At 42.5% G+C, this 24432-nt stretch overlaps 1 protein-coding gene across 2 annotated transcripts in view; it reads left to right on the top strand.

The window, feature by feature from the left end:
• The window catches only part of LOC129040038 (microtubule-actin cross-linking factor 1), a 379189-nt gene that overhangs the window by 33645 nt on the left and 321112 nt on the right, over window positions 1-24432 (top strand). The window contains exon 1 of one of the 2 annotated variants that reach the window (XM_063665707.1): window positions 19347-19413. The exons of the other annotated variant lie outside the window; for it this stretch is intronic. Coding sequence (XP_063521777.1) covers window positions 19362-19413 — 52 coding nt within the window. The 5' untranslated portion in view covers window positions 19347-19361. Of the gene's footprint in view, window positions 1-19346; window positions 19414-24432 lie in introns of those variants that run through there. 2 annotated transcript variants of the gene reach the window in all.

Raw genomic sequence — 24432 nt, 5'->3', positions numbered from 1 at the left:
TGGATCCTTCCCTGATTATCTCAGATACAAGTCATATCATCTTCCTGAACTGACATAATATTATTGAAAGAAATGCACTTAAAAGTAATAGTAATAACTGACAACATTCAGAGTCTGTTACAAAATGTTTTCACATGTATTAGCTCATTGGAACCTCACAGATGTTTTTCATCACTCCTGTTTTACAGCTGAGGAAATTAAGGCTTAAGGAGATTAAGTAACTTGCCTGAGGTTACCCATAATTAGAACTAAATCTTTATTTTTATTTTTATTTTTTTTAGAGACAAGGTCTTGCTGTTGCACAGGCTGCAGTGCAGTGGTGTAAACGTGGCTCACTGCAGCCTCAAACTCCTGGGCTCAAGAGATTGTCCCACTCCAGCCTCCTGTGTAGCTAGGACTATAGGCATATGCCACTACACCCAGCTAAATTTTTGTGTCTTTTGTAGAGATGGGGTCTCACTGTGTTGCCCAGGCTGGTCTTGAACTCCTGACCTGAAATGATCCTTCTGCCTTAGTCCTCTAAAGTGCTGGGATTATAGGCATGAGCCACCATACCTAGCATAAATCTAAATTTTATGACCTCAAATCCCATGTTCTTTCCACCAAACAGTACTATCTTACGATTCTTATCACTTGCTACTATGGGTTAGAATTACTTGTGTAAATGTCACATCTGGCCTACTACTTTGTACTGTCCTTAGATGAAGAGTCAATGCCTTATTTTTTGTCTCTGACATCCCATAGCACAGAGTATTGCGTATAACAAGGCTTCAATAACCATTACTGAAAGGCTGACAAGTTCAAGAAATGTTGATGAATGCATGTGTCTAGCACAGTGCCTCACACATAGATGCCTAATAAACATTTATTGAATTTAATTGTAAAGTGGATCAAAGACCATAGTTAATAAGAGCTTATAGGGCACTTAATAAGTGCCAGGCAACTGGGCACGGTGGCTCACACCTGTGATCCCTGCACTTTGGGAGGCTGAGGCAGGCGTATCACGAGGTCAGGAGATCAAGACTGTCCTGGCCAACATGGTGTAACCCCATCTCTACTAAAAATACGAAAATTAGCAGGGCGTGGTGGCACACGTCTGTAATCCCAGCTACTTGGGAGGCTGAGGCAGGAGAATCTCTTGAACCCAGGAGGCGGAGGTTGCAGTGAGCCGAGATTGCGCTACTTCACTCCAGCCTGGGTGACAGAGTGAGACTCCGGCTCAAAAAAAAAAAAAAAAAAAAAAAGTGCCAGTCACTGTTATAAATGCTTTATGTCAAATTAACTAATTTAATCCTTAGAACCTATCTCCATTTTACACTGGAGTAAACTGAAGAACAGGAGGGCATAGTGACTTGCCCAGGGACACACAGCTGTTAAGCAGCAGAGTTAGGTTTCACAGTTTGGTTCTAGAATTCTCATGTACTCAAACATTATGCTATAATCAGTTGTTCATAATATTTTCACACTGTTAAGTTCCTCCTGAATGCCTGTCTGTCTTGGGTGTAGCTCAAAGAATGAAAAGCAGAAGCAGCATAACTTGACTATACTCTTGAGCCTGCGTCAGAATCACCTGCAGGGCATGTTAAAACACAGATTGCTGGGTCCCACCCTCAGTTCTGATTCAGTAGGTCTGGGGTGGGGCTTGAGAAATTATATTTCTAACAAGTTCCCAGGAGATGCTGATGCTGCTGGTCTGGGGACCACTTGGTGTAGCATATAGGTGTTAAGAGCATGGACTCAAGCTGCTGAGGTTTGAATCTCAGCTCTGCCATTTATTAACTGAACTTGGGCAAGTTCTTGAACCTTTCTGCGCTTCAGTTCTCATCTGTAAGGTGTTTTACTGTTACCCCATATATCATAGGATTCTGATGGAGATTGAATGAAATAACATGTAAAGTGCTTAAAATGGTGCTTGGTTCGTAGCATGCAGTCTTAGCTACAGTAATGGGGATAGGACATGTTTCTTGCCTTGTAGGTTTTAGAGTCTAGTTATTAGACTTAAATCTAATAATTTTAAAAAGTACAAATTCAGGTATTAGTTTACATGGTTCTGATTCTACCTTAGATTTGGAAAGATGAAATGCATGTATCTTGGGGGATATGGTGGGTAGTGGAGGACCAGGAGGAGGAAAGGTACATGAAACTAGAAGATAATGGAAAGTTATATAGTCAGAATTTAGAAAGGTTGGAATTGCCAGTGGTTTTAGTATTATTACCTAAGAACTTGAGGGAGATAGAGGAAGGTGCCTGTGCTCTATGTTTGCCAAAGAGATAACTGACTCCTTTTCCCATTTCTCTTTCTTAGAGCTGGTATCTGGTCTGCAGGCAGTTCTGGCAGCGTTTGCTTTTTGTGGGGAACAATGGCTAAGGAAGTGGTTTGCTACTGGCTTCAGAAGTTGGGCTCTGCAGCCTTTATCCTCCACAGCTGCCTCGCATAGTTTTGATTCTTCCTGAGAAAGGCAGTTGTTAGGTTTGGAAGTCTTCAGATTCCAGAGACAGCTGGACAGCTGACCCTCTGGTAGCTATTTCCCAAACTGCCAGCCTCCTGTTGCCTCATCTCCCTGGGCCCCTTCTTTTTTTACTTTGAAGCAATATCCTATATTTAGTGAACTAACCAATTTGAGGTTAGAGGAAATTTGATGGGGGAGTCTCTCCCACCTTAAAATCCTGGATGGATGGAGTATTTGGGCCCAGGAACAAGATGTATCCTGTTAAAAAAAATTTAACACCTTCATCAAGTATACTCCAAATGACAGCTTACAGTGCTATGAATGTACCTCTAGCTCATGGGTAAGGAGCAGTGTTTATTTTTGGGTGCCCTGAAGAAAATATTTGGGGGAAGGAGTGGGGAGAAGCTCAGGCAGCTCCATTTATGGTTGAGCAATGCTTGGTATTCTACAGAAGGGACCATATGGACAGTGGAAGAGAGTTTAGCATTCTGATTGTTCACCTCTTGCTCTTTCCATTCTGATAGCTAATTAGGGACACCTCATTAGCTATCAGAGTGGAACAAGTATTTGCCAGGCTGACATGAGCCTCAGCCCTGCATCCTGCATCTTCTGCTTTCCCAACCTGCTGAGTCACCACCTAGGAATGGCAGTAGCCAGGTTACCACCTGGAGCACCTGGAGCGCTCTTGGCATAATGCACTGCTGACTGGTTTTGGTCTCCTAGACACAGCTTGGGCCTCTCCAAGCCTGTTGGAGTGATAGGCTGGGTCTTAGCTCTCCTTCCAGCTTGCTCCACAAGGCGCTGACCTACTTTTCAGGGACAATTAAGTGTTTGTGAGCAAAGGAAGGCGGTGACCCGAGTGAAGGTGAACCAGAGCTACATTAAACAAACATTTGGAGTTACTTTTTCTATCTTACACAGGAGGGCCCATCTCAGTCCAAATGGAATGGCAGATCAGGCTGATTGTGGTAGCCACATTCCAGATGCTTGTCAAGATAGTCAACTAACCCTTGAATTTTTATTCTTTCTATCAATGTACCTTAATATCAGAAGTTACTTTTCATAATCATTGTACCCCTTGTCTTTGGGCCATACGAAAAAATTTGGAAGCAAGTTGGGGCTCTTAGAGTGAATTATTGATACAAGCTAGCTTTTGATATACCTTTTGGTGTATCAAAGATACACTTTCTGGTGGCAATGTCTGGTTGATTTGTAACATCTTGGAGAGGATTGGAATCTCTTTTCCTTTTTGTATCAGGCCAGGATAATAGGATAGAGGAGAGGCCAGATCTGTAGAGAATGAGCAAGTGGCTTGTTTAGGGTTTCCTGCCCTTGTGAGGTAAGGGCTCAAGGATTAGATTCGATCTTTCCATTTGCAGTGAAAGGAAGTAAACTCACTTTCCCACCCTCATCCTGGAGGTTACTTATGTTATTTGCAGACTCCAACTTCTGCCTCTCTGTTGAGTACACTTCTTATGCAGGTTGCCCTTACTGTTATATCTTACCACTGGGGGAAAGATCCAAGGCTCTGGGAAGGACGGTGCCAGTTGTCCTACATTGGCTAGTTCCAAGACCCTGAGGGAATTGCCAAGCCAGCAATTAGGCAATTTCTTTTTCTTTTTCTTTTCTTTTCTTTCTTTTTTTGAGATGGAGTCTTGCTCTGTCGCCCAGGCTGGAGTGCAGTGGTGCGATCTCCACTCACTGCAAGCTCCGCCTGCCGGGTTCACACCATTCTCCTGCCTCAGCCTCCTGCCTCAGCCTCTCGAGTAGCTGGGACTACAGGCACCAGCCACCATGCCTAGATAATTTTTTTTCATTTTTAGTAGAGATGGGGTTTCACTGTGTTAGCCAGGATGATCTCTATCTCCTGACCTTGTGATCCGCCCGCCTCGGCCTCCCAAGGTGCTGGGATTACAGGTGTGAGCCACGGCGCTTTTTTTTTTTTTTTGAGACGGAGTCTTGTTCTGTTGCCTAGGCTGGAGTGCAATGGCACGATCTCGGCTCACTGCAACTTCCGCCTCCCAGGTTCAAGCGATTCTCCTGCCTCAGCCTCCCAAGTAGTTGGGATTACAGGTGCCTGCCACCACCCCCAGCTAATTTTTGTATTTTTAAGAGAGGCGGGGTTTCACCATGTTGGCCAGGCTGGTCCCGAATTCCTGACCTCAGGTGATCCACCTGCCTCGGCCTCCCAAAGTGCTGGGATTATAGGGGTAAGCCACCGCTCCCAGCTGGAAATTTCTTAAACTTTTATTTTTAGCAACTCCATATTCATGAGAACTCTCCTAATCTTCTAGTCAGTAAAAAGAAGAGTTATTGAAGTTATTGATACTGCACCCAGAGATCCAGATCAAATCTTAAAGAAGGAAGAAGCTTAGAGGAGAACTTCACCCTGCCACTCTCTCATTGGAATTCCCTTCTAACAACGCGTGAGGTGTCAGCCGCATTTGAAGAGCTAGTTTATGTATCAGAGCACGGCCTGGAAATCAGCATGGCATCAATTTTGGTCTTTTTTTTTTTCTAAATAGAGACAAGGTCTCACTATATTGCCCAGGCTGGTCTCAAACTCCTGGGCTTAAATGATCCTCTCTCCTTGGCCACCCAAAGTGCTGGGATTGCAGGTGTGAACCACTGTGCCTCACCAGTTTTGGTCTTATAGATAACTAAGTTTTTTGGGGGAGGGTATTTTAGGTGATGTACAGTTGCTCCATTCCTCCTAGACATCCCAGAATATGGTCACAACCTCCTTTTTTCCACTTATCCTTTCCTTTATCCACATTAAACCTGTTCTCTGCCGTTTCCCAGTCTATCAGCCCCTTTATGGTGTCAGTGCTTCCTGACCTATCATGTACAATAGGGCTTGTACTGGCATTCTCAGATCTCTTTTTTTTCTTCCACCCCTTTCTTTTCTATCCCCGGTGCTGGACGTGTGTTCATTTTCTCCACTGAGCTACTGAGTGCCACTGCATAACAGTGTGCTGACTGACTCTATTATAGATTTATGAGCTCCAGCCACCGCTTGGCTCTCAATCCTATCCTGAAACCTTTTTATTCTCTTCTGGTTGACTGCCATTCATTTTTTTCTGCAGCAGCCATTCCAGACTTTCACCATTCTTTTCAAACTTGTTGCTCCACCCCACCTTATAAACTCTCAATAAGTAATTTAGTCTTTTACCTCTCAATTTATCTGTAGGCTTTACCAGTCCTTACCATATTCCCTCCTATTTCAGAGGCAGGTCTCTGGTCATATACATATATATTTTGTGTTCTTAGCTCCTCGCTTCCTAGTGACTCTTTGTAAAGATGTTCAGGTTTTCTCCATCCTAAGATAAAAATTCCTTTAAGCTTATCTCTTCTTCAGACTAACTCTCTGTGCTTTTTTTTTTCTTTACCACCAAACTACCTCAACAGCCTTTCTTCTACTTCTTTAGTCATCATGAGCCACTATAGCCAAGCTTTGTGCCCACCCTCCCAATGAAAGGCTCTTGTTTGTGATGACTTGCTTGCAGAACTCAGCAGCCTCTTTTTGTTCATGCTGTTTCATCTTGTCACAGCATCTGACACCATTTGGACCTCTTTCCTTCCCTGACTGTGTGCTATCTCTGGATGAGTTGACCTACTCTGGTGATTTCATTTAGGAATTTCATCTGTGTGTACGGTGATGACTCTCTTATCAGAATCTGTAACGACCTATCATATGAGCTTTTCCCCCAGGTCCAAACTTGTATTTCCAAATGACTACTCTCCTTTTCCACTTTGTAGCCTACAGAAATTTGCATGTAATGTATCCAAAACTCAGCTTATACAACCACTATGGAGAATGGTTTGGAGAACTAAAAATAGAGCTACCATACAGTCCAGTAACCCCACTCCTTAGGTTTATACCCAAAAGAAAGGAAATCAGTATATTGAAGAGCTATCTGGACTAACATGTTTATTACAGCACTGTTCACAATAGCCAAGATTTGGAAGCCACCTAAGTGTCCATCAGCAGATGAGTAGATAAAGAAAATGAGTAGATAAAGAAAATGTGGGCCGGGCACAGTAGCTCACGCCTATAATCCCAGCACTTTGGGAGGCTGAGGTGGGCGGATCATTTGAGGTCAGGAGTTCAAGACAAGCCTGGCCAACATGGCGAAACCCCATCTCTACTAAAAATACAAAAACTAGCCAGGTATGGTGGTGCACACCTGTAGTCCCAGCTACTCGGGAGACTGAGGCAGGAGAATTGCTTGAACCTGGAAGGTGAAGGTTGCAGTGAGCTGAGATCACGTCACTGCGCTCCAGCCTAGGTGACAGAGCAAGACTCTGTCTCCTCTCCAAAAAAAAAAAAAAAAAAGAAAGAAAGAAAATGTACATATACACAATAGAGTACTAGTCAGCCATAAAAAAGAATGACATTCTGTCATTTGCAACAACATGGATGGAACTAGAGGACATTGTGTTAAGCGAAATAAGCCAGGCACAGAATGACAAACATTGCATGTTCTTACTTATTTGTGGGAACTAAAAATTAAAATAATTGAACTCATGAGGTTAGAGAGTAGAAAGATGGTTACCAGAAGTTGGGAAGGGGGGATGGGGTCACAGGGAAGTGGGGGATAGTTAATGGATGCAAAAAAATAAAAAGACTAAATAAAACCTAGTATTCGCTAGCACAACAGGGTGACTATAGTAAAAATAATTTAATTGTTCATTTAAAAATAACTAAAAGAGTTTAATTGGATTGTTTGAAACACAAATTGCTTGAGATGATGGATACCCTATTTACCCTGATGTGATTAGTATACATTGCATGCCTCTATGAAAATATCTCATGTAACCCATAAATATATACACCTACTGGGTACCCACAAATATTTGTCTTCCTTTATTTTCTTCTTCTTTTCCTTCTTCCTTCCTTCTTCTTCTCCTCCTCCTGTTCCTCTCCTCCTCCTTCTCTCTCTTCCTCTCCTCCTCCCCTTCCTCCCTCCCTCCTTCTTCTTTTCTTCTTTTCCCTTTCCTTTCCCCTTTCCCTTTTTCCCTTTCCCCTTTCCCCTCCTTTCTTCTTTCTCCTTTCTCCTTTCTCGTCTCTCCTCTCCTCACCTTCCCCTTTTCCCTTTTCTTCCTTTCCTCTCCTCTCCTCTCTCTCTTCCTTCCTTCCTTCTCTTTTCTTTTCTTTTTCCTTCTCTTTTCTTTTTCCTTCTCTTTTCTCTTTCCTTCCTCTTTTTTCCTTCCTTCCTTCTTTCCTTCCTTCCTTCTCTTTTTCCTTCTCTTTTCATTTTCCTTCTCCTTTCTCTTTCCTTTCCTTCCCCTTCTTTCCTTCCTTGCCTTTTCTTTTTCCTTCTCTTTTCTTTCCTTTCCTTCCCCTTCCTTCCTTCTCTTTTCTTTTTCCTTCTCTTTTCCCTTTCCTTTCCTTTCTTTCGTCTTTCTTTTCTTTCCTCTTTTTTTCCCATCCTTTCCTTCCTTTCTTCCTTCCTTCTCTTTCCCTTCTTTCTTTCTTTTTCTTCTTTCTTCTTCAACAGGGTCTTGCTCTGTTGCCCAGGCTGGAGTACAGTGGCACAATCATAGCTCACTGCAACCTGAACATCCCAGGCTCAAGCTCTCCTCCTGCCTCACCCCTCATGTAGCTGGGCCTACAGGCACACACCACCAAGGCTGGTCTCGAACTCCTGGCCTCAAGCAGTCCTTCTGCCTTGGCCCCTCAAAGTGCTGGGATTATAAGCATGAGCCACCCCTGGCCCTATTTATTTTCCACATCTGATTGGACACTGAGTTCTGTTTGTCTAGCTGAAAAATATCTCAACAGCTATTCTTTCCTGGCTAGACTCACTGTCCTATTTTAGACCCTCGTCTTGACTTATGCCAGTTATCGTGCCACATTTCCTCTTAAAAACTGATGATCAGTTTCACCCCTTGTTTATGTTGTTTTCTATGCCTTGAATGATCTTTTTACTTTTTCTGCCTCACAAATACTGGTTCATACTGTAATCTTTTGTCCCAACTCAAAATTTAATAGATTTTAATGGTGTTCCTGCTTCTTTCCTTGTACCCCAACCAGTAAAAAATTTCACTTACCTTTTCATCTGAGTTCTTATGGTAGGATGTACATCCCTTTGTGATAGTATTTATCATCTTATTTTACAGTTTTCTGTTTAATTGTCAGCCTCCCCTAGACCATGAGTTCAGTGACTGCAGGCTGTACTTTCTTCATCTTTGTTTTTTGGTGCCATAACAATTTGTAGAATTGTTGGGCTGTATATAGAGTTCCTGCTTTCTCCAGATAAAGAATGTTTAGAAAAATCTGAAAGAGTTATGCTACTGTTGGATATCAGTTGTGGCAGAATCTCCCCTCCCCTTTTTACTTCATAAAATATTCATGTTTGTTGTAGGAAGATTTTAAAATAATAAATAAAAATATAAAATTAAAGTGACCAAAAATCCTACCATTTATAACTGCTGTAAATATTTTGATGTTTTCTTTCAAATATTTTCTTGTGCAAATATGCATGCAATACATATTTGGAAAAAAACAGTTTGTAACATGTTTCTTCACTTAGTGTATGTTGAAAGTCTTTCAGTGTCAAAAATATGTATCAGCATCATAATTTATTAATATGTTGCTATGAGTATTCTCTTGAATGGATGCATTGCACTTGAGACAGTCTTCTATTGTTGGACTTTTAGGTAATTTTGCACTGTTTGGTGTTATGAACAATGAGATCAATATACTTACATGTATATATTTGCACACTTAACCGTATTTTTAAAAAGATAAATTCCTAAGAATGGAATTGCTGAGTCAAAAGTTATTTGTAGTACTTTAAAAAACTTTTGCCAAACTATTCTCCACAAAAGTTTTACGATGTGGTTGGGTTTTACATTTCATTGAGATTTTTTTCCCCCTTTGGTTGATTTTATGTTGCCGTTGGAGGTTTTATACATTGGAATGATTTAATTAAGGCTGTGTTTCTAGGAATATTAATATAGCAGCATGTGCAACATGAATTGGATAAGGAAAGTCAGTTTTTTTGAGGCTGTTTTAACAATCCAAGTGAGTGGTAATGAGGATCAGAAGGGAGAGGGTGACTCTTGAATACTGGAGAGAGTGACTCTTGAATACAGAAGAGGATGACTGGGAGAGGTATTTGCAGGAACTGATAGGACTTGAGAATGGGTTGGGTAAAGGGTAGTGCCATTACTTGAAGTGGGAAATTAAAAGGAGGCATTGGCTGGATGTGGTAGCACACCTGTAATCCCAGCACTTTGAGAGGCCGAGTTTGGGGGGATCACTTGAGGTCAGGGGTTCGAGACCAGTATGGTGAAACCCTGTCTCTACTAAAAAGACAAAAAATAGCCAGGCATGGCGGTGCGTGCCTGTAATCCCAACTACTCAGGAGGCAGGAGAATCACTTGAACCGGGGAGGCGGAGGTCGCTGTGAGCCAAGATCGTGCCACTGCACTCCAGCCTGGGTGACAGAGTGAGACTCCATCTCAAAAAAATAAAAATAAAAATAAATAAATTAAATAAAATAAAAAATAAAAGGAGGCATTGATTTTTGGAGGAAAGATACGGATTCACTTTTAGTAATTTCAGTTCTGTTTGCTGTGACATGCTCAGGTGGAAATGTTCAAGCAGTTGGCACTACAGAGCTGCAATAAGAAGAGAGCCAGGGTTCAGTCATCCCAGCCTGATATTTAAAGTCCTCCATAATTGCCTCTCTAGCCTCCTCTCCAACCACTTTCTCACTTCTAAGCCAGACAAAACTGTCTTAATCTTACCCCATTGTTCACCACCTGCCTCAAAGCCCTCTAGGAAGTCTTCTTTGATTACTCCACTGGAAGTTAGTTCCAGTTTTCTAAACTTAATGCTAGTCGTATTTTTTTTCTGTATCATTTGTATTATACTTTAACATCCTATTTGTATGTATGCATTATTTTCTTCTACAGGATTTTAAACTCCTAGAAGCTGGGACTATATCATGAACTTTTTTTTTTTTTTTTGAGACAGTCTCACTCTGTCACCCAGGCTGAAGTACAGTGGTGCAGTCTTGGCTCACTGCAACCTCCTGCACTCAAGCAATCCTCCCACCCCAGCTTCCCAAGTAGCTGTGGTTACAGGTGCATGCCACCATGCCTGGCTAATTTTTTTTGTATTTTTACTAGAGACGGGGTTTTGCCATGGGCTCAGGCTGGTCTCAAATTCCTGAGCTCAAGTGATTCGCCCACCTTGGCCTCCCACAGTGCTGGGATTACAGGCGTGAGCCACCGTGCCTGGCATAAACTCTTTTTTGTCTCTCACATTACCAGCTCTGTATTTTGCACAGTGTCAAAAAATATTTGATGATTTACAAAGTAAATGGAATCTGCTTTAAAGTAATGGTAATAATACAATGGATTATTGTCATTCTACACCTAATTCCTACTAAAATATTAACATTATTTTATGTGCATTTTCCTCTTTATTTTTCTTAAATACTCAAACATATTATGGGAGGGGGAGTGGAAAACAAAAGATGTTAAGTGAGAATCCCCTTTCACAGCCATGTTCTTTGTGTCCTCCAAGATTCTTGAAGAATGGTATATACCTGCCTTTTAGCTTCCAACCCTCTCTGCTACACTGAAATTGCAGTTGTCAAGGTCACCAGTCACCTCCTAATTGCCAAATCCAATGGTAAATTTTCAGCTCTGATCTTACTTGACCTTTTTGTGGTACTCGACACTATGAAACACTCCATTCTTCTTAAAAGTTTCTCCTTCCCTCACCTTTTGTGATTTTATCCTCTCCTGATTTTCTTTCTTCCTCATTTTCATATTTATCTTCCCTTTGTTGACCTTTAAAGAAAGATACTTTCTAGGATTTTGTCCTTGGCACTCTACATAGTTTTCATGAGTGATCTTATTCGTACTCATGGCTTCAACTGCTGTGGTGACTCTGGGCCAGTTTTCTCTTCCGAGCTCCAAGATTTTATCTCTGAGAGCTAGAGGACTTCTTTTGGATATCCTGTAGGTGTCTTTGACTCAACATGTTCCAGATGAAACCCTTCACTCTGGCAAACCTGCTTTTCTCTCTGTTACTCCTTACTTTATTTAAGGTACTATCTTCTATCCAGGCACACAAATGAGATATTTGGGAGTTATTTGATAATCTTCCCTCTCTTTGTCCATACACCCTACCAGACCCCAACCCAAATAAAACATTGATCAAATGTTGTATAATTTCATTTCAAATCTGTGTCCTTTCCTTTGTTTTGATAACAGTACTACTTTCTTAGTTCAGATTCTATATCTATAGTATCCTAATTGGTTTCCTCCCTTCCTTTTTGTTACTGCCAGAATGCTGTTTCTAAAATTAAAATCTGATTATAAAAATAGTCACTCGGAAGCCCTTGCAATGCGTTTCCATTGTCTTTGGGGTGAATCTGGTTTCTTTAGCATGGCATGCAAAGCTTTCATTTCCTGCCATTATTCTTCCGAAGTAGAAAGTACCCTACATTCTAGCCGTATTAAATTGTTTTGAGTTGCTTAAATGCTTCATGTTTGTTCATGTTTCTACTTTGTTTCCTCTGTCTGAAACACTCCTGTTCCCTTCACTCTTAATTCTCTGTGGCCCTGAGGTCCCAGCATCATCTCCTTCGGAAATCCTTACCTAGGCCACTAGGCTTCCTTTTTGCTTTGCTTCTGTATATCTTTATCAGCATTAGTTGTACCATATTATGTCTTAGGTTACTTGTTTATCTCCCTTACTAGATTATAAGCTGAGAGATGAAAGAGACTGAGAGCTCTTCATTTCCATCCTCAGTGCTCTACAAATTTGGCACGGGGGAGTGAATAAAAAACTGCTTGTTGAGTATATGAATGATTAAGAAGGGTATGTGTTCAGTGGCAGTACTGGGATCAGGATTCAGAACTCACATTCTTGTCTTTTATAAAACATATATATTTTTTATTTTTTTTTAAGACAGAGTTTTGCTCTTGTTACCTAGGCTGGAGTGCAATGGCGCAATCTCAGCTCACTGCAACCTCCACCTCCCAGGTTCAAGCAATTCTCCTGCCTCAGCCTCCCAAGTAGCTGGGATTACAGATGCCCACCACCATGCTCAGCTAATTTTTGTATTTTTAGTAGAGATGGGGTTTCACCATGTTGGCCAGGATGGTCTGGATTTCCTGACCTCGTGATCCGCCCACCTTGGCCTTCCAAAGTGCTGGGATTACAGGCATGCGACACTGTGCCCAGCGTGCATATGTATATTTTTAGGTAAAATTCTTAAATGTGGAATTGCTGTTTCAAAAGGTATGTGTACTTGTAAATTTGATGGATAGTTTGATTCATTGCTTTAATTTTTTTTTCTTTTTTAAACTCTATGGAATATTTCTAGTCACATTGCTGTAATTTTTAATTTTGTATATTTCAAGCATATAGGCAAGTACAGATAATGTATAGCAGATACATATGTACCCACTACTTTTTAAACAGATGTTGACACCCTCATTGACGTTCTCCCTGTTAGGTGCTTTTAGCACTTCCTCAACATTGTGATGTTCTCCCACAGAATTTTATCCTAGACGTCAGAGTAAAAAGTTCCTCAGAATTCATACACTACCATTCTGGAGTTGCCACCATACATTCTATCTTGGACTTTCTTTTTAAATATAGCCTCATTGTTAGCAAAAGCAGCTTCAGAGGAAAATTCCATTATGTTATTTTTGATGTCTGGAATCTGACTTTTGAAAAGTGTTTATTTTGCCTTCTTCCTCTGCTCAAAAGCAACAAAACAATGCTACCAGAACTTTATCACAAACCTAGTGACTTAAACAAATTAAAAAAAAAAAGCAGTTGGTGGCCTGTGTTTCTAGAGACTTGTTTGATTTGCTGGCAGAACAGCCCAGGTGAGTTGAGCCAGTAAGCACTTTTCTTCCACTAGGTTTTTCAGAATAACCAAATGTAGTTCTCCTAAGCAGGCACTGACCTTTAGCTGACTTAGTGGTGCAGCTGTATCCTCTGGGTTTTGATGGAGTTGATGAGAGAAACTGTTCTTGCGGGTGGTAGGAAGCTGTTGACCTGACCTCTGTTACACCTGACTGTTTCAATGTGCCTTTGTGGAAATAAATTTCCTACTCTTCCATCTCTCTGCTAGAGATCTATAACCTTGTTCCAGTGGAAGGTGACTCTTACCTCTGATCTTTTCCTAGGTCCTCAGAATGCCTGGCAGTGAGGCTTTTAGGTTATTTTGGGATTTTATAAACTGAGAGGGGAACCTTAGTCTCAGGTGAGGCTAGAATCTGAGGTCCTGTAGGTACAGATATAACCTAAAAACAAGTGTTTTTGCCTTTTCTCTCAGTTGCTCAGTGCTTCTTACCTCATTTGATCTCGTAGTATTACATAAGCACTTTAGGGAGGAAAGGACTCAAAGGAGCCAACCATTTCTCCTTGGACCCACAGCCAAAAAGAAAAGGCTCAAGGAGAGTAAGCTTATTCGAGGGTCTGTAGCCTAAAGCATGGGCTCTTTTAAAGCCTCTTGTTGGGCCCTGTAGCATAGGTCTAATCCACGTCAAGTAATTACCCAGGCCTGGGGTGGCCACAGGGTGAGCAGAGCTCTTTGTACCCTTTTTGCCAGACCTACACTTAATTTCCTTTAAAGCCTCAGTTGGTCTTGCCATTTCAGCCCTTTGCTTCGAAGTATGAAGCCTGACTTCTTTTGTCTTCCTTTCTTCAGCTCTGCAGAGGCAGCTATGGCCCTGGGGACAGCCCTTTCTTCAAATGGCAAACTCATTTTCTGTCCAGCAGACCAGAAGGACAAGGTGTAATTCAACCCTTCTCTCCACCAGACACTGCTGCCAGGGGGAGACAGTGAAGAAAGTGATCTTTGTTGCTTCCTGAATAGGACCCTGAACCTGGCACCTGCTTTTGTTACTGGCTCCTTAAGTCACTGGAGACATTTTTGTTGTTTCCTGGGTTAGCAGCTGCTTTGGGATAGTAGTAGCAACTGGTTGTCAGGATGTCAGTTCTGCCTCAAAGAAAATCAGTGTATTTATATGAGGAGAGTTACCTTTTCTGTTCTTAAATTTCTTCAGGGTTTGTCTGAAGAGTGAGCAGTTGGAAGTCAGCTGTGCCCTTAGTTTGATGCCCCCATGACCCTCATCTTTGAATCTGAGGAGACACTGCCATTTCTACTATCCAAGTACTAACCAGGCCTGGCCCTGCTCAGCTTCCAAAATCACACGTGATCAGGCATGTTCAGGGTGATATGGCCGTGGACAAGACACTGCCATATTTTTTTCGTCCTGCTCTCCCTCTGGTGAGACTCTGAGTTCTGGGTTCTAGCATGTAGGTCAGTGCCTTGTACCTGGTAAGTGTTCAACAGATATGTGTGGGATGAATGATTGAATGAATTCCTTGATCTTGCTGTCCAGGTTTAGTTTCTCTGACACTGATATGTGGGTGCTCTATGGGAGGGGGACCTTTGTTTTTAGGAGAAAGATTGCTTCAAAGGAATTATGGAAGGTGTTGATTTCTAGGGGGCTTTGGGGGAACTATGGGAACTCTAAGATACGATTCGTTCTCGCCTCATTGGTCTAGATCTTTCTCCTCGATTGTAACTGTCTGCTGACGGACTTGCCCTGTTTCAGGAGCAATATCCTGAACCTGACTCATCTGGGCTCTGTCCCTGAGCAGGGTAAGGGATTTTTTTTTTTTTTTTAACAGCCATCCTGTCACTGTAGATTCAGAAGCCCTCAGGACCACATCTCAGGCACTGTAGTCTGGACTTCCTGATCTGGCTGCATTCAGTCAAGTTCCACTCACCTCTTAGGTGTCAGTGCCTTTGTAAGGGCTGTTGGAGACAGAAGGGCTTTTTTTCCGCTTTGTCAGCAGCTGGCCAGAGAATGCCTATTAGTCTGCCAGATCCTAAGTCTTTCACGTTTGCCTGTCTGTGTCTGGAATTTAGGGCAGAATCTCTTACCACCTGAGGTTACATCTCACTATTTGCCTTTGTGGGACCCATTGGAGGATAAAAGATTAATAGCCATGAAAGGTGTGCAGAGGTATTGAACTATGGTTCTTTGAAATGCTGTGATTCTGAGGAAAGATCCTGGTCTCCAAGAATACAACTGGAGCCAGACCATTGCACCACCACCCTCCTTTCCCAAGAGCCTCTTTGGAACCATCACTCATTCCATAGTTCCAAACATCCTTGTGTTTGTTTAATTTTTATGTGATAAACGTTATGAAACAATTTTAATGGTGAAACACACAGAGGAAATGACAAACTAGCATGTGTTGTCTTTTAAATGCACTTAGTTCAAGTGGTTAAGTCAGTTGTTCCTGTTGTTAGATTGCTGTTGTGTAGTCGACTTTCCTTCTTTAGGTGGGAGGAGTCTCTGAATAGACTTAAAAAAAGCAAAAGGAACCAGCTCTTCTTAGCTGATCGATCATTCCTTTACATCTGACTCTTTTCAACACTTAAATTCAGATTGTACTATGCTAATTGCTTTCAGGTCATGACACAGAAGAGGTCTTAAGGTCATTTCAGGAGTTCTTTAGTTGAGGTCCATATGATACTTCTCCACTTGTAAACAAAAGTTTGTATGTAGGTAAATATATATCTTTACATAGGGAAAAGTATCCTTAGTTTTAATCAGATTCTCACTGGAGTTTATGACCTAAAAATAGTTAAGACTTAGTATTTTATTTATTTATTTAAGATGGAGTTTTGCTCTTGTCGCCCAGGCTGGAGTGCAATGGCACGATCTTGGCTCACTGCAACCTCTGCCTCCAGGGTTCAAGCAATTCTCCTGCCTCAGCCTCTCAAACAGCTGGGATTACAGGGGTCTACCACCATGATCGGCTAATTGTTTTGTTTTTTTTTTGAGATGGAGTCTCGCTCTGTCGCCCAGGCTGGAGTGCAGTGGCGCGATCTAGGCTCACTGCAAGCTCCGCCTGCCGGGTTCACACCATTCTCCTGCCTCAGCCTCCCAAGTATCTGGGACTACAGGCGCCCGCCACCGCACCCAGCTAATTTTTTGTATTTTTAGTAGAGATGGGGTTTCACCGTGGTCTCGATCTCCTGACCTTGTGATCCGCCTGCCTCGGCCTCCCAAAGTGCTGGAATTATAGGCGTGAGCCACCGTGCCTGGCCTGTTTTGTATTTTTAGTAGAGATGGGGTTTCACCATGTTGGCCAGGCTGGTCTCGAACTCCTGACCTCAGGTGATCCACCTGCCTCAGCCTCCCAAAGTGCTGGGATTACAGGCATGAGCCACCACGCCCGGCCTATGACTTAGTATTTTGTAAGAATTTGGGGGCCTGGCATGGTGGCTCATGCCAGGCCCCCAGCACTTTGGGAAGCCAAGGCGGGATGATCACTTGAGTCCAGAAGTTCGAGAACAGCCTGGGCAACATGGTGAAACACTGTCTCTACAAAAAATACAAAAATTAGCCAGGCGTAGTGACGTGCGCCTGTAGTCCCCGCTACTTGGGGGGCTGAGGTGGGAGTATCACTTGAGCCTGGGAGGTCGAGGCTATGGTGAGCCAAGATTGTGCCACTGCACTCCAGCCTGGGTGACAGAACAAGACCCTGTCTCAAAAACAACAAAAAAAGAATTTGGGGCTCCTGCCTCATATAACTAGTTAGTGGCAAAGTTGAGATAGACTCTGAAATCCTGGGATTGACTCTACAAGAATCTATATTTGTATTTTTTACTATATCCTACTGTCTAATTTACGCTCTTTAAGCACTAAACTCCTTTTTAACCTGTTTATCTTGCCTGTCAAGTTGCATTTTGAGAAAAATGAACCATGTATTTGTGTCTCTCCATAACTCCTAATACTCACATCTGCACAAAGTAGTACCTTGCTGGTTCTGTTGACTGACTAGTAGTAGCATTGGAAGGCACAAAAGCTTGGGTTGTTTATTACTTTCCCTTTCCATTATCTTTTTTTTTTTTTTTTTTTCTAAGTTGAGGTCTTGCTCTGTCACCCAGGCTGGAGTGCAGTGGCACAATCACAGCTCACTGTAGCCTCAACTTGCTGGGCTCAAGTGATCCTCCCACCTCAGCCTCCCCAGTAGCCAGGACTACAGGCATGGGACAGCACACCTAGTTAACATTTTTAGTTTTTGTAGAGATGAGGTCTCACTATATTGCCCAGGCAGGTCTCAAACTTCTGAGCTCAAGCAATCCGCCCACCTTACCCTCCCAAAGTATTGGGATTACAGGTGTGAGCCACCATACCCAGCCCCTTTCCATTATCTTAGCAGCTGTCACAGTTATTTAGCCTGATCTTTTTAGGTGTGCATACTCCCTTTTCTCTCTGTTTTTACAATGCTACTTACAGTTTCTCCACCTGCATCCAACCTGTATAATTGGGAGTTTTGCAGAGCAGTGTATTTGGTATGCTGTGAACCCTTCCCTAGGTCACCCAATGACATCTTGTGAGCCAGGTTGTCTGAAAAACTTCAAATCTTGGTGGCAGTGGGGTGGGTGTATCTCCCATGTGAGGGATTGTTCCAGGCATCTGACTCAGTTGACAGCTCCTGAATTTCTAATATGCCAAGGCTTTTGTGGTAAGATGAGCAAGAATTTTTCAAGCTCAGATTTGGGGAACATAGTTTCTTGCCATGCTATCTCACTGGCATGATGTATGACTTTTGGGCAGATTACTTAACCTCTGTCTATTTACTTGTTCTTTTTTTGAGACAGGGCCTCACTTTGTCACCAAGGCTAGAGTGCAGTGGTGTGATCTTGGCTCACTGCAGCCTCAACTTCCCAGGTTCAAGTGATCCTTCATCCTCAGCTCCCCAAGTAGCTGGGACTGCAGGAACGTACCACCACACCCAGCTAATTTTTTGGAGTTTTTGTAGAGACAGGGTTTCGCCATGTTGCTCAGGCTGTACTTCTGTCTGTTTTCTCATCTGATAATGAAAAGTTGCAATTATTTTCACAAAATACTTTCAAAGATGAGTCTAATAATGCAGATGAGCCATTTTGAGTTCCTTACAACAAAGATGCTATAGAAATTTCAGGATTTTCCCCCTTTAGTTATAATATGGGTAGCTTATCCTAAGAGCCTGTGACTATTGGGATGGTCATCTTTTTGAGGCCAACAGTAGAAAGAAATTTGCAGTAGTGACTGACACATTAAAGCAACCCTGAAACAAATCAGAGTGAAATAGTGTCCTGGAGTTGGGGATATGTGGGTGATATCTCGGTTGCATTTTCTCTCTAGTTATCTATGGAGAGGGCCCTGTCTCCCTGAATGGTTGTGCTTTTAGCATTTAGGGAATGAGCTTGACAGTTTCTGCTTCTTCCCTCCCCCTGCCTTGAACTGCCTTGATATGCAGTGTCTCCTCTGTTGTGTGGCTGTATTCCAGTCTATAAACATGACTGCTGTAAGGAGAGTACAGAGTATTGTTTATTTTGTAAAACCTGTCTCATTGCCATGTAATATTTGCTTAAGAGCTCCAGTTGTGGTGACATTCTTGTGGTGAGCATGGCCCTTTAAAGATTTTGTTCTCAAATGTTAAATGAGCCCCTGACTGGTGTCCTGAAAAGCATTTAAGCTTCTCTCCCTAGAGTTTAAGCAAGAGGAGCAGTAATCCCAGTGGAGCCTAGGTTGGGGTCTAGAGAGAAGGTGGCAGATGAGGTGGCAGATGACAGGCAGGGGCGGTTGTGGTCCCGTAGCTCATTTGCACAAAGGAGGGGCTGGCCTCTCCTGGGGAGGTATTTCCGCTCACTGGAACAAATGAGGGCGCTCAAAAGGCTGTAATGTAATGAGGCTTCTCTGGTGGCGTCACTTGTAAATGTGGTCAAAGTCCAGTTCTTGGGGGCTAGTAGAAGCAGGAGTCGAGATCATTCAGTTTGCATGCTTTCGCTTCTCAGCTGTCACTGTGCCATGGTGCCTACTTTCAGCCAGTGAACCAACTCAGCTGGGCCGGGCATGAACGCTTACAAGTATCAGAAGTTCCTGGAGGGACTCAACAACCTTAGAGGTATTACAAGGCTTCAGGCTCCCTACCCTTTGTCCTTGCCGATTGTGTGAGCACTTATGGTGTGTGTTGGATAGGGTCTGTAAAGCTTTCCTGCTCTGAGCTGGCCCTGTTTTTTATGCGTTTAGGCAATTAAACAGAAGGGATAGAGTTTGTAAATGCAATCCTAAGTGAGTAGGAGAGAATCTCCTTAGGTACTTCAGCAACAGCCTGTTGTCTTGCTTGAATGGACAAATAAGAAATGTCCCCTGCATTCTTGAGCTCAGAGGGCACAGGGCACTCCCTGTTTTCTTTGAGGTGGCCAGACAGTGTGGGTGGAGGGCTCTTGCCATAGGGCCCTGCAGCCTCACCTAGGTGTAGTTAGGTTTCTTGGGCCAGGTTTTCCAGCTGCTTGTGTCTACAGTGAGTCAGAGTCCCATGTGGAGAGAACGGGAGTTGGGAGTGGGGAGGAGGGTGGAGGGAGGAATGCAGGTTGATGGGCTATTTGTAAGTCCATTGTAAAGTAAGCCTTTGTAAAGAGTAAAACAATGACTTTGAAAGAGGCAGCTTTTTATTAAAGTTTTAAAGGAAATAGTGTTTTCTTTGCATCATTGGCAAATTCTTCACTGACCAGACATGAGAAGAATGTACTCAGATGTGATGTAGGACTCTTTTTGGATATTAAAGAGAAAAATGAATGAAATCTTTTTACTTTCCCTTCTCTAATTAATAAGTGGTTTTATTTCCATTTGCAGAGGAGGGTGCTTAAACTATTTTTCTTTCATCAGTAGTTAGGATTCTGGACCCAGAGCAACCATGGGGTGTGGAGAGAGTGGGAGGGGGTAGAGGGAGGAAAGGAGTAAACTGGGTTTTTTCAGGGATGAGGAAAGTGGCAGACAGGGTGTGGGCAGGAGATCTGTACTCCCTTCTTGCCAGGGTATGTAGATGTTTTACTTTCTTTCACTGTCTGTTGAAGAACTCTGGTTCTGAGAAATATATATGGAGAGCTTTGTATGCTATAAAGGGATATACAGGTCGGGCATGGTGGCTCGCACTCATAATCCCAACACTTTGGGAGGCTGAGGTGGGAGGATCGCTTGAGCCCAGGAGTTCTAGACCAGCCTGGGCAACATAATGAGACCCGCATCTCTACAGAAATGTTAAAAAATTAGCTGGGCATGGTGGTATGCCCCTGTACCCTTAACTACTTGGGAAGCTGAGGTGGAAGGATCACTCTGAGTTCATCTTGGAGGTACAGAACCCAAATAACACAGCAAAGAGCCCCAGAGTCTGGAGTGAGAAGAATGCTGCTGTCTGGTGCTAGCGACCATGTGAAGAAGGGAAGAATACCCACATCTGACCAAGCATATGTGTAAATGCACCTTCCTCTCTCAGACAAAGAGCAGTAGTATGGTGCTTTAGAGTGAAGGTAATAGATCTTTTCTCTCCACACTGCTACTCACCTTGAATGGAGTTCTGTTTTCTAATCTTTCATTCACTATTGTTTGCTTCATTCACTTATATACACTGTATAATAGTCTTTATAGCATAAAACATACAATATATAGCAGTTTCTCTTGTTGACCCAAAGAAAGGATCAGATTTAAACTCTTCTTTGCTCCCGCAACCTGAGTCTTTTTCAGGTGGGAGAAGTTCCTGGAAAGAGGACATGTAGTTTTTTTGGTTTAGTCCTTATCATTTTTTGGAATGTTGCTATAGGTCTTAGACAACTATTCTCCCAATTCTGGGCTGCCAGGCAGAGAGTTAGATACAAACCTTTGCCTTTGTCAAATCCTCCTGTGGGTTGAGTTTCACCCACTGTGCCCCCTGATTAAGGTGAATGGTTACTTCCCTTCTTCTTTTCACTTAATATCTGTGTATTCCAGAAGGGCTGATGGAAAGAGGTAATTGGCTCCCCTCTTCATTTAGTTACTGACTGTTGCTTTTCTTGGCATGGTTCAGCTTGTAGACATTCCTCCATCTAGTGGGTAACTGTTGAAGGGAATCCAGTGGGAGAATAGAGACATTGTACAAGTTTTTGAAGTTCTGATCCCCAAATTTCTATGAATTTTTGGTGTTTTGATGCCAGGATTGGGGTGCAATATTTTCCACTGGTGGTGCTTTTTCTGGAGGGCTTTAACTTATATTTCTCAAGCCTGCCAAAAACCTTAGTTATTGGGGTGATTTCTGGCCAGATGGACCTCTCTCATGGGTATGACAGGCTGAACTATTGGCCCAAGTCCTGATTTTTGGCAGAGTCCAGACCTGTGCCATGACTGGGATAAGTAGGTAATTAGGGATTAATTAGGGAAGCAGAGAGTTAGGTGAAGTAGAGTAGTAAGAAAGTGGTTCACTAGCCTTTACTAAGAAAAATTTGTGATAGGACTATGAGATAACTGACTTTTAAAACAGAAATATAATGGCCAGGTGCAGTGTCTCATGACTGTAATCCCAGTGCTTTGGGAAGCGGAGGCAGGAGGATCAGTTGAGGCTAGGAGTTTGAGACCATCCTGGGCAACAGTAGCAAAACCCTGTCTCTAAAAACAAGCAAACAAACAATACAAAAACTAGCCGGTGGCCGGGCACAGTGGCTCACGTCTGTAATCCTAGCACTTCGGGAGGCCGAGGCGGGTGGATCACAACGTCAGGAGTTCAAGATCAGGCTGGCCAATATGATTAAACCCCGTCTCTACTAAAAATACAAACAAATTAGCTGGGTGTGGTGGCGGGTGCCTGTAGTCCCAGCTACTCAGGAGGCTGAGGCAGGAGAATGGTGTGAACCCGGGAGGCAGAGCTTGCAGTGAGCAGAGATCGCGCCACTGCACTCCAGCCTGGGCGACAGAGCGAGACTCCGTCTCAAATTAATTAATTAATAATAAAATAAATTAAAAAAAAAACTAGCCGGGCATGGTGGTGTGCGCCGTATAGTTTCAGTTTCAGCTACTCAGGAGGCTGAAGTGGGAGGATTACTTCAGCTGGGGGTTTCAAGGCTGGAGTGAGCTATGATCATGCCACTGCACTGCAGCCTGGGTGACAGAGTACACCCTGTCTGTCTTTTTTTTTTTTTTTTTTTTTTGCAATCTCTGCCTCCCGGGTTCAAGCAATTCTTGTACTTCAGCCTCCTGAGTAGCTGAGATTACAGGCATGAGCCACTGTGCCTGGCTAATTTTTTGTATTTTTAGTAGAGATGGGGTTTCGCCGTGTTGGCCAGGCTGGTCTCAAACTCCTGACCTCAAGTGATCTGCCCGCCTTGGCTTCCCAAAGTGCTGGGATTACAGGTGTGAGCCACTGTGCCCGGCCCCTGTCGCTTAAGTAAATAGATAGATTAAAAACAAAAAAAGAAATATACCCCAACATACCTATGTAATTTTACCCTTCTCTTCCTTTGCATATACTGTCTTATTCCCTCTCCCTGGAATCCCATTATTTTTTTCTCTTCGTACCAAATTTCTGCTCATCTTTCAGTGCCTAGCTCAAGTCTCACTTTCCCTCCGTAAGTTTTGTTTTTGTTTTTGTATTCCGAGTAGAATTATTCTCTCTCCCTCATCTATGTTGCCATGGCACTTTAAACATACTTATTTTAGAGCATATCACATTATGTTTTAGTTATTTTATTAAACATTTGATTTTCCTGCTAGTCTTTACTTCTTGGTCAAGTTTTCTGTAACTTTCATAGGCTGCAGTTTTTTCATTTGTAAGAAAGGGGATGATAGAATTTACTTTACAAGATGTTGTGAGGATTAAATGAGATAGTGAATATAACATCTGATGCAGACTAGGAGCCTGATAGATGTTAGCTATACTGTTTCTAAAGGTGGGAACTGTGTATCATTTATCCTTGAGTCTCCCTCACCTAGCATAGTGCCTGGCACATGGTAAGCATGAAAAGAATATTTGGGGGAATTGAATTGAACTAAACTCATATATTTAAATGTCCTTCAGTAGTCACTATAGGAGGTTAAAAATATATTCTAACAGTGGTGCCTATGCTGCATACTTTTATTTAAACATGCTTTTTGTGGGTTTTCTCTTCAGTGCCAGGTTACGACCCTCATAAGAAACTCCATAGTCGGCCGGGCGTGGTAGCTCACGCCTGTAATCCCAGCACTTTGGGACGCCGAGGCTGGCAGATCACGAGGTCAGGAGATCCAGACCATCCTGGCCAACATGGTGAAACTGCATCTCTACTAAAAATACAAAAATTAGCTGGGCGTGATGGTGCGTGCCTGTAGTCCCAGCTCCTCAGGAGGCTGAGGCAGGAGAATCACTTGAATCCAAGAGGCGGAGGCTGCAGTGAGCTGAGATCGCACCACTGCACTCCAGCCTGGGTGACAGAGCAAGACTGTCTCAAAAAAAAAAAAAAAAAAAAAAAGAAAAGAAAAAAATAAACTCCATAGTCATTTTATAATTATACCTAATTTTTGGTCAAAAGATGATATTACCCAAGACAAAATTAAACCCAATCTCAAAGAATGAAAATGTACTACTATTGAAAACATTGGAAAGATGGTACTACTAGTCTGTAGGTAGTTCCAGATGAGGGGTTCCAGGTATTTTGAACAGCAACAGTATTGTTGAATAAGTGGAAAAAGTGACTACTGAGAAAGAACATGGTCCTTTTTGGTTCTCTTAGTTCTGATACATTTGTCAGATCATGTTTCTCATTATCTTAGAGCTTTACTTGGGACATCCGCTTAGTCTGCCTGCTGAGAAGCCTGTCCCCTGTTACCACATACAGTCAAGCAGGACAAGCTTTCACACCCCAACATATACCCTCAGAGAGTGAATTCTTTTTTTAAGGGGGGTGCTTTTTTCCCCTCTTCAACTTGGCTTGGAAAAAAGACTTTTTTGACTTTTTTTCTGATGTTAAATGATGGACTATATTGTCCTTATAGAAAGCAGGGAAAAATAAACTAATAAAATCACCGAAATCCTACAAATTACTAGGCTCATATTTTGCTGTATTTCTATCATCTTTTCTCTATCCATATGTATATAATGTTGCTTTTATATATATCTGTTGTTGTAGTTCTCTATCTTGCT

This window comes from Pongo pygmaeus, chromosome 1 (genome assembly GCF_028885625.2).
Source record: "Pongo pygmaeus isolate AG05252 chromosome 1, NHGRI_mPonPyg2-v2.0_pri, whole genome shotgun sequence".
Classification (NCBI taxonomy): Eukaryota; Metazoa; Chordata; class Mammalia; order Primates; family Hominidae; genus Pongo; species Pongo pygmaeus.
The sequence above is the reverse complement of the archived record's forward strand: the minus strand, read 5'-3'. Positions and strand labels throughout refer to the sequence as shown.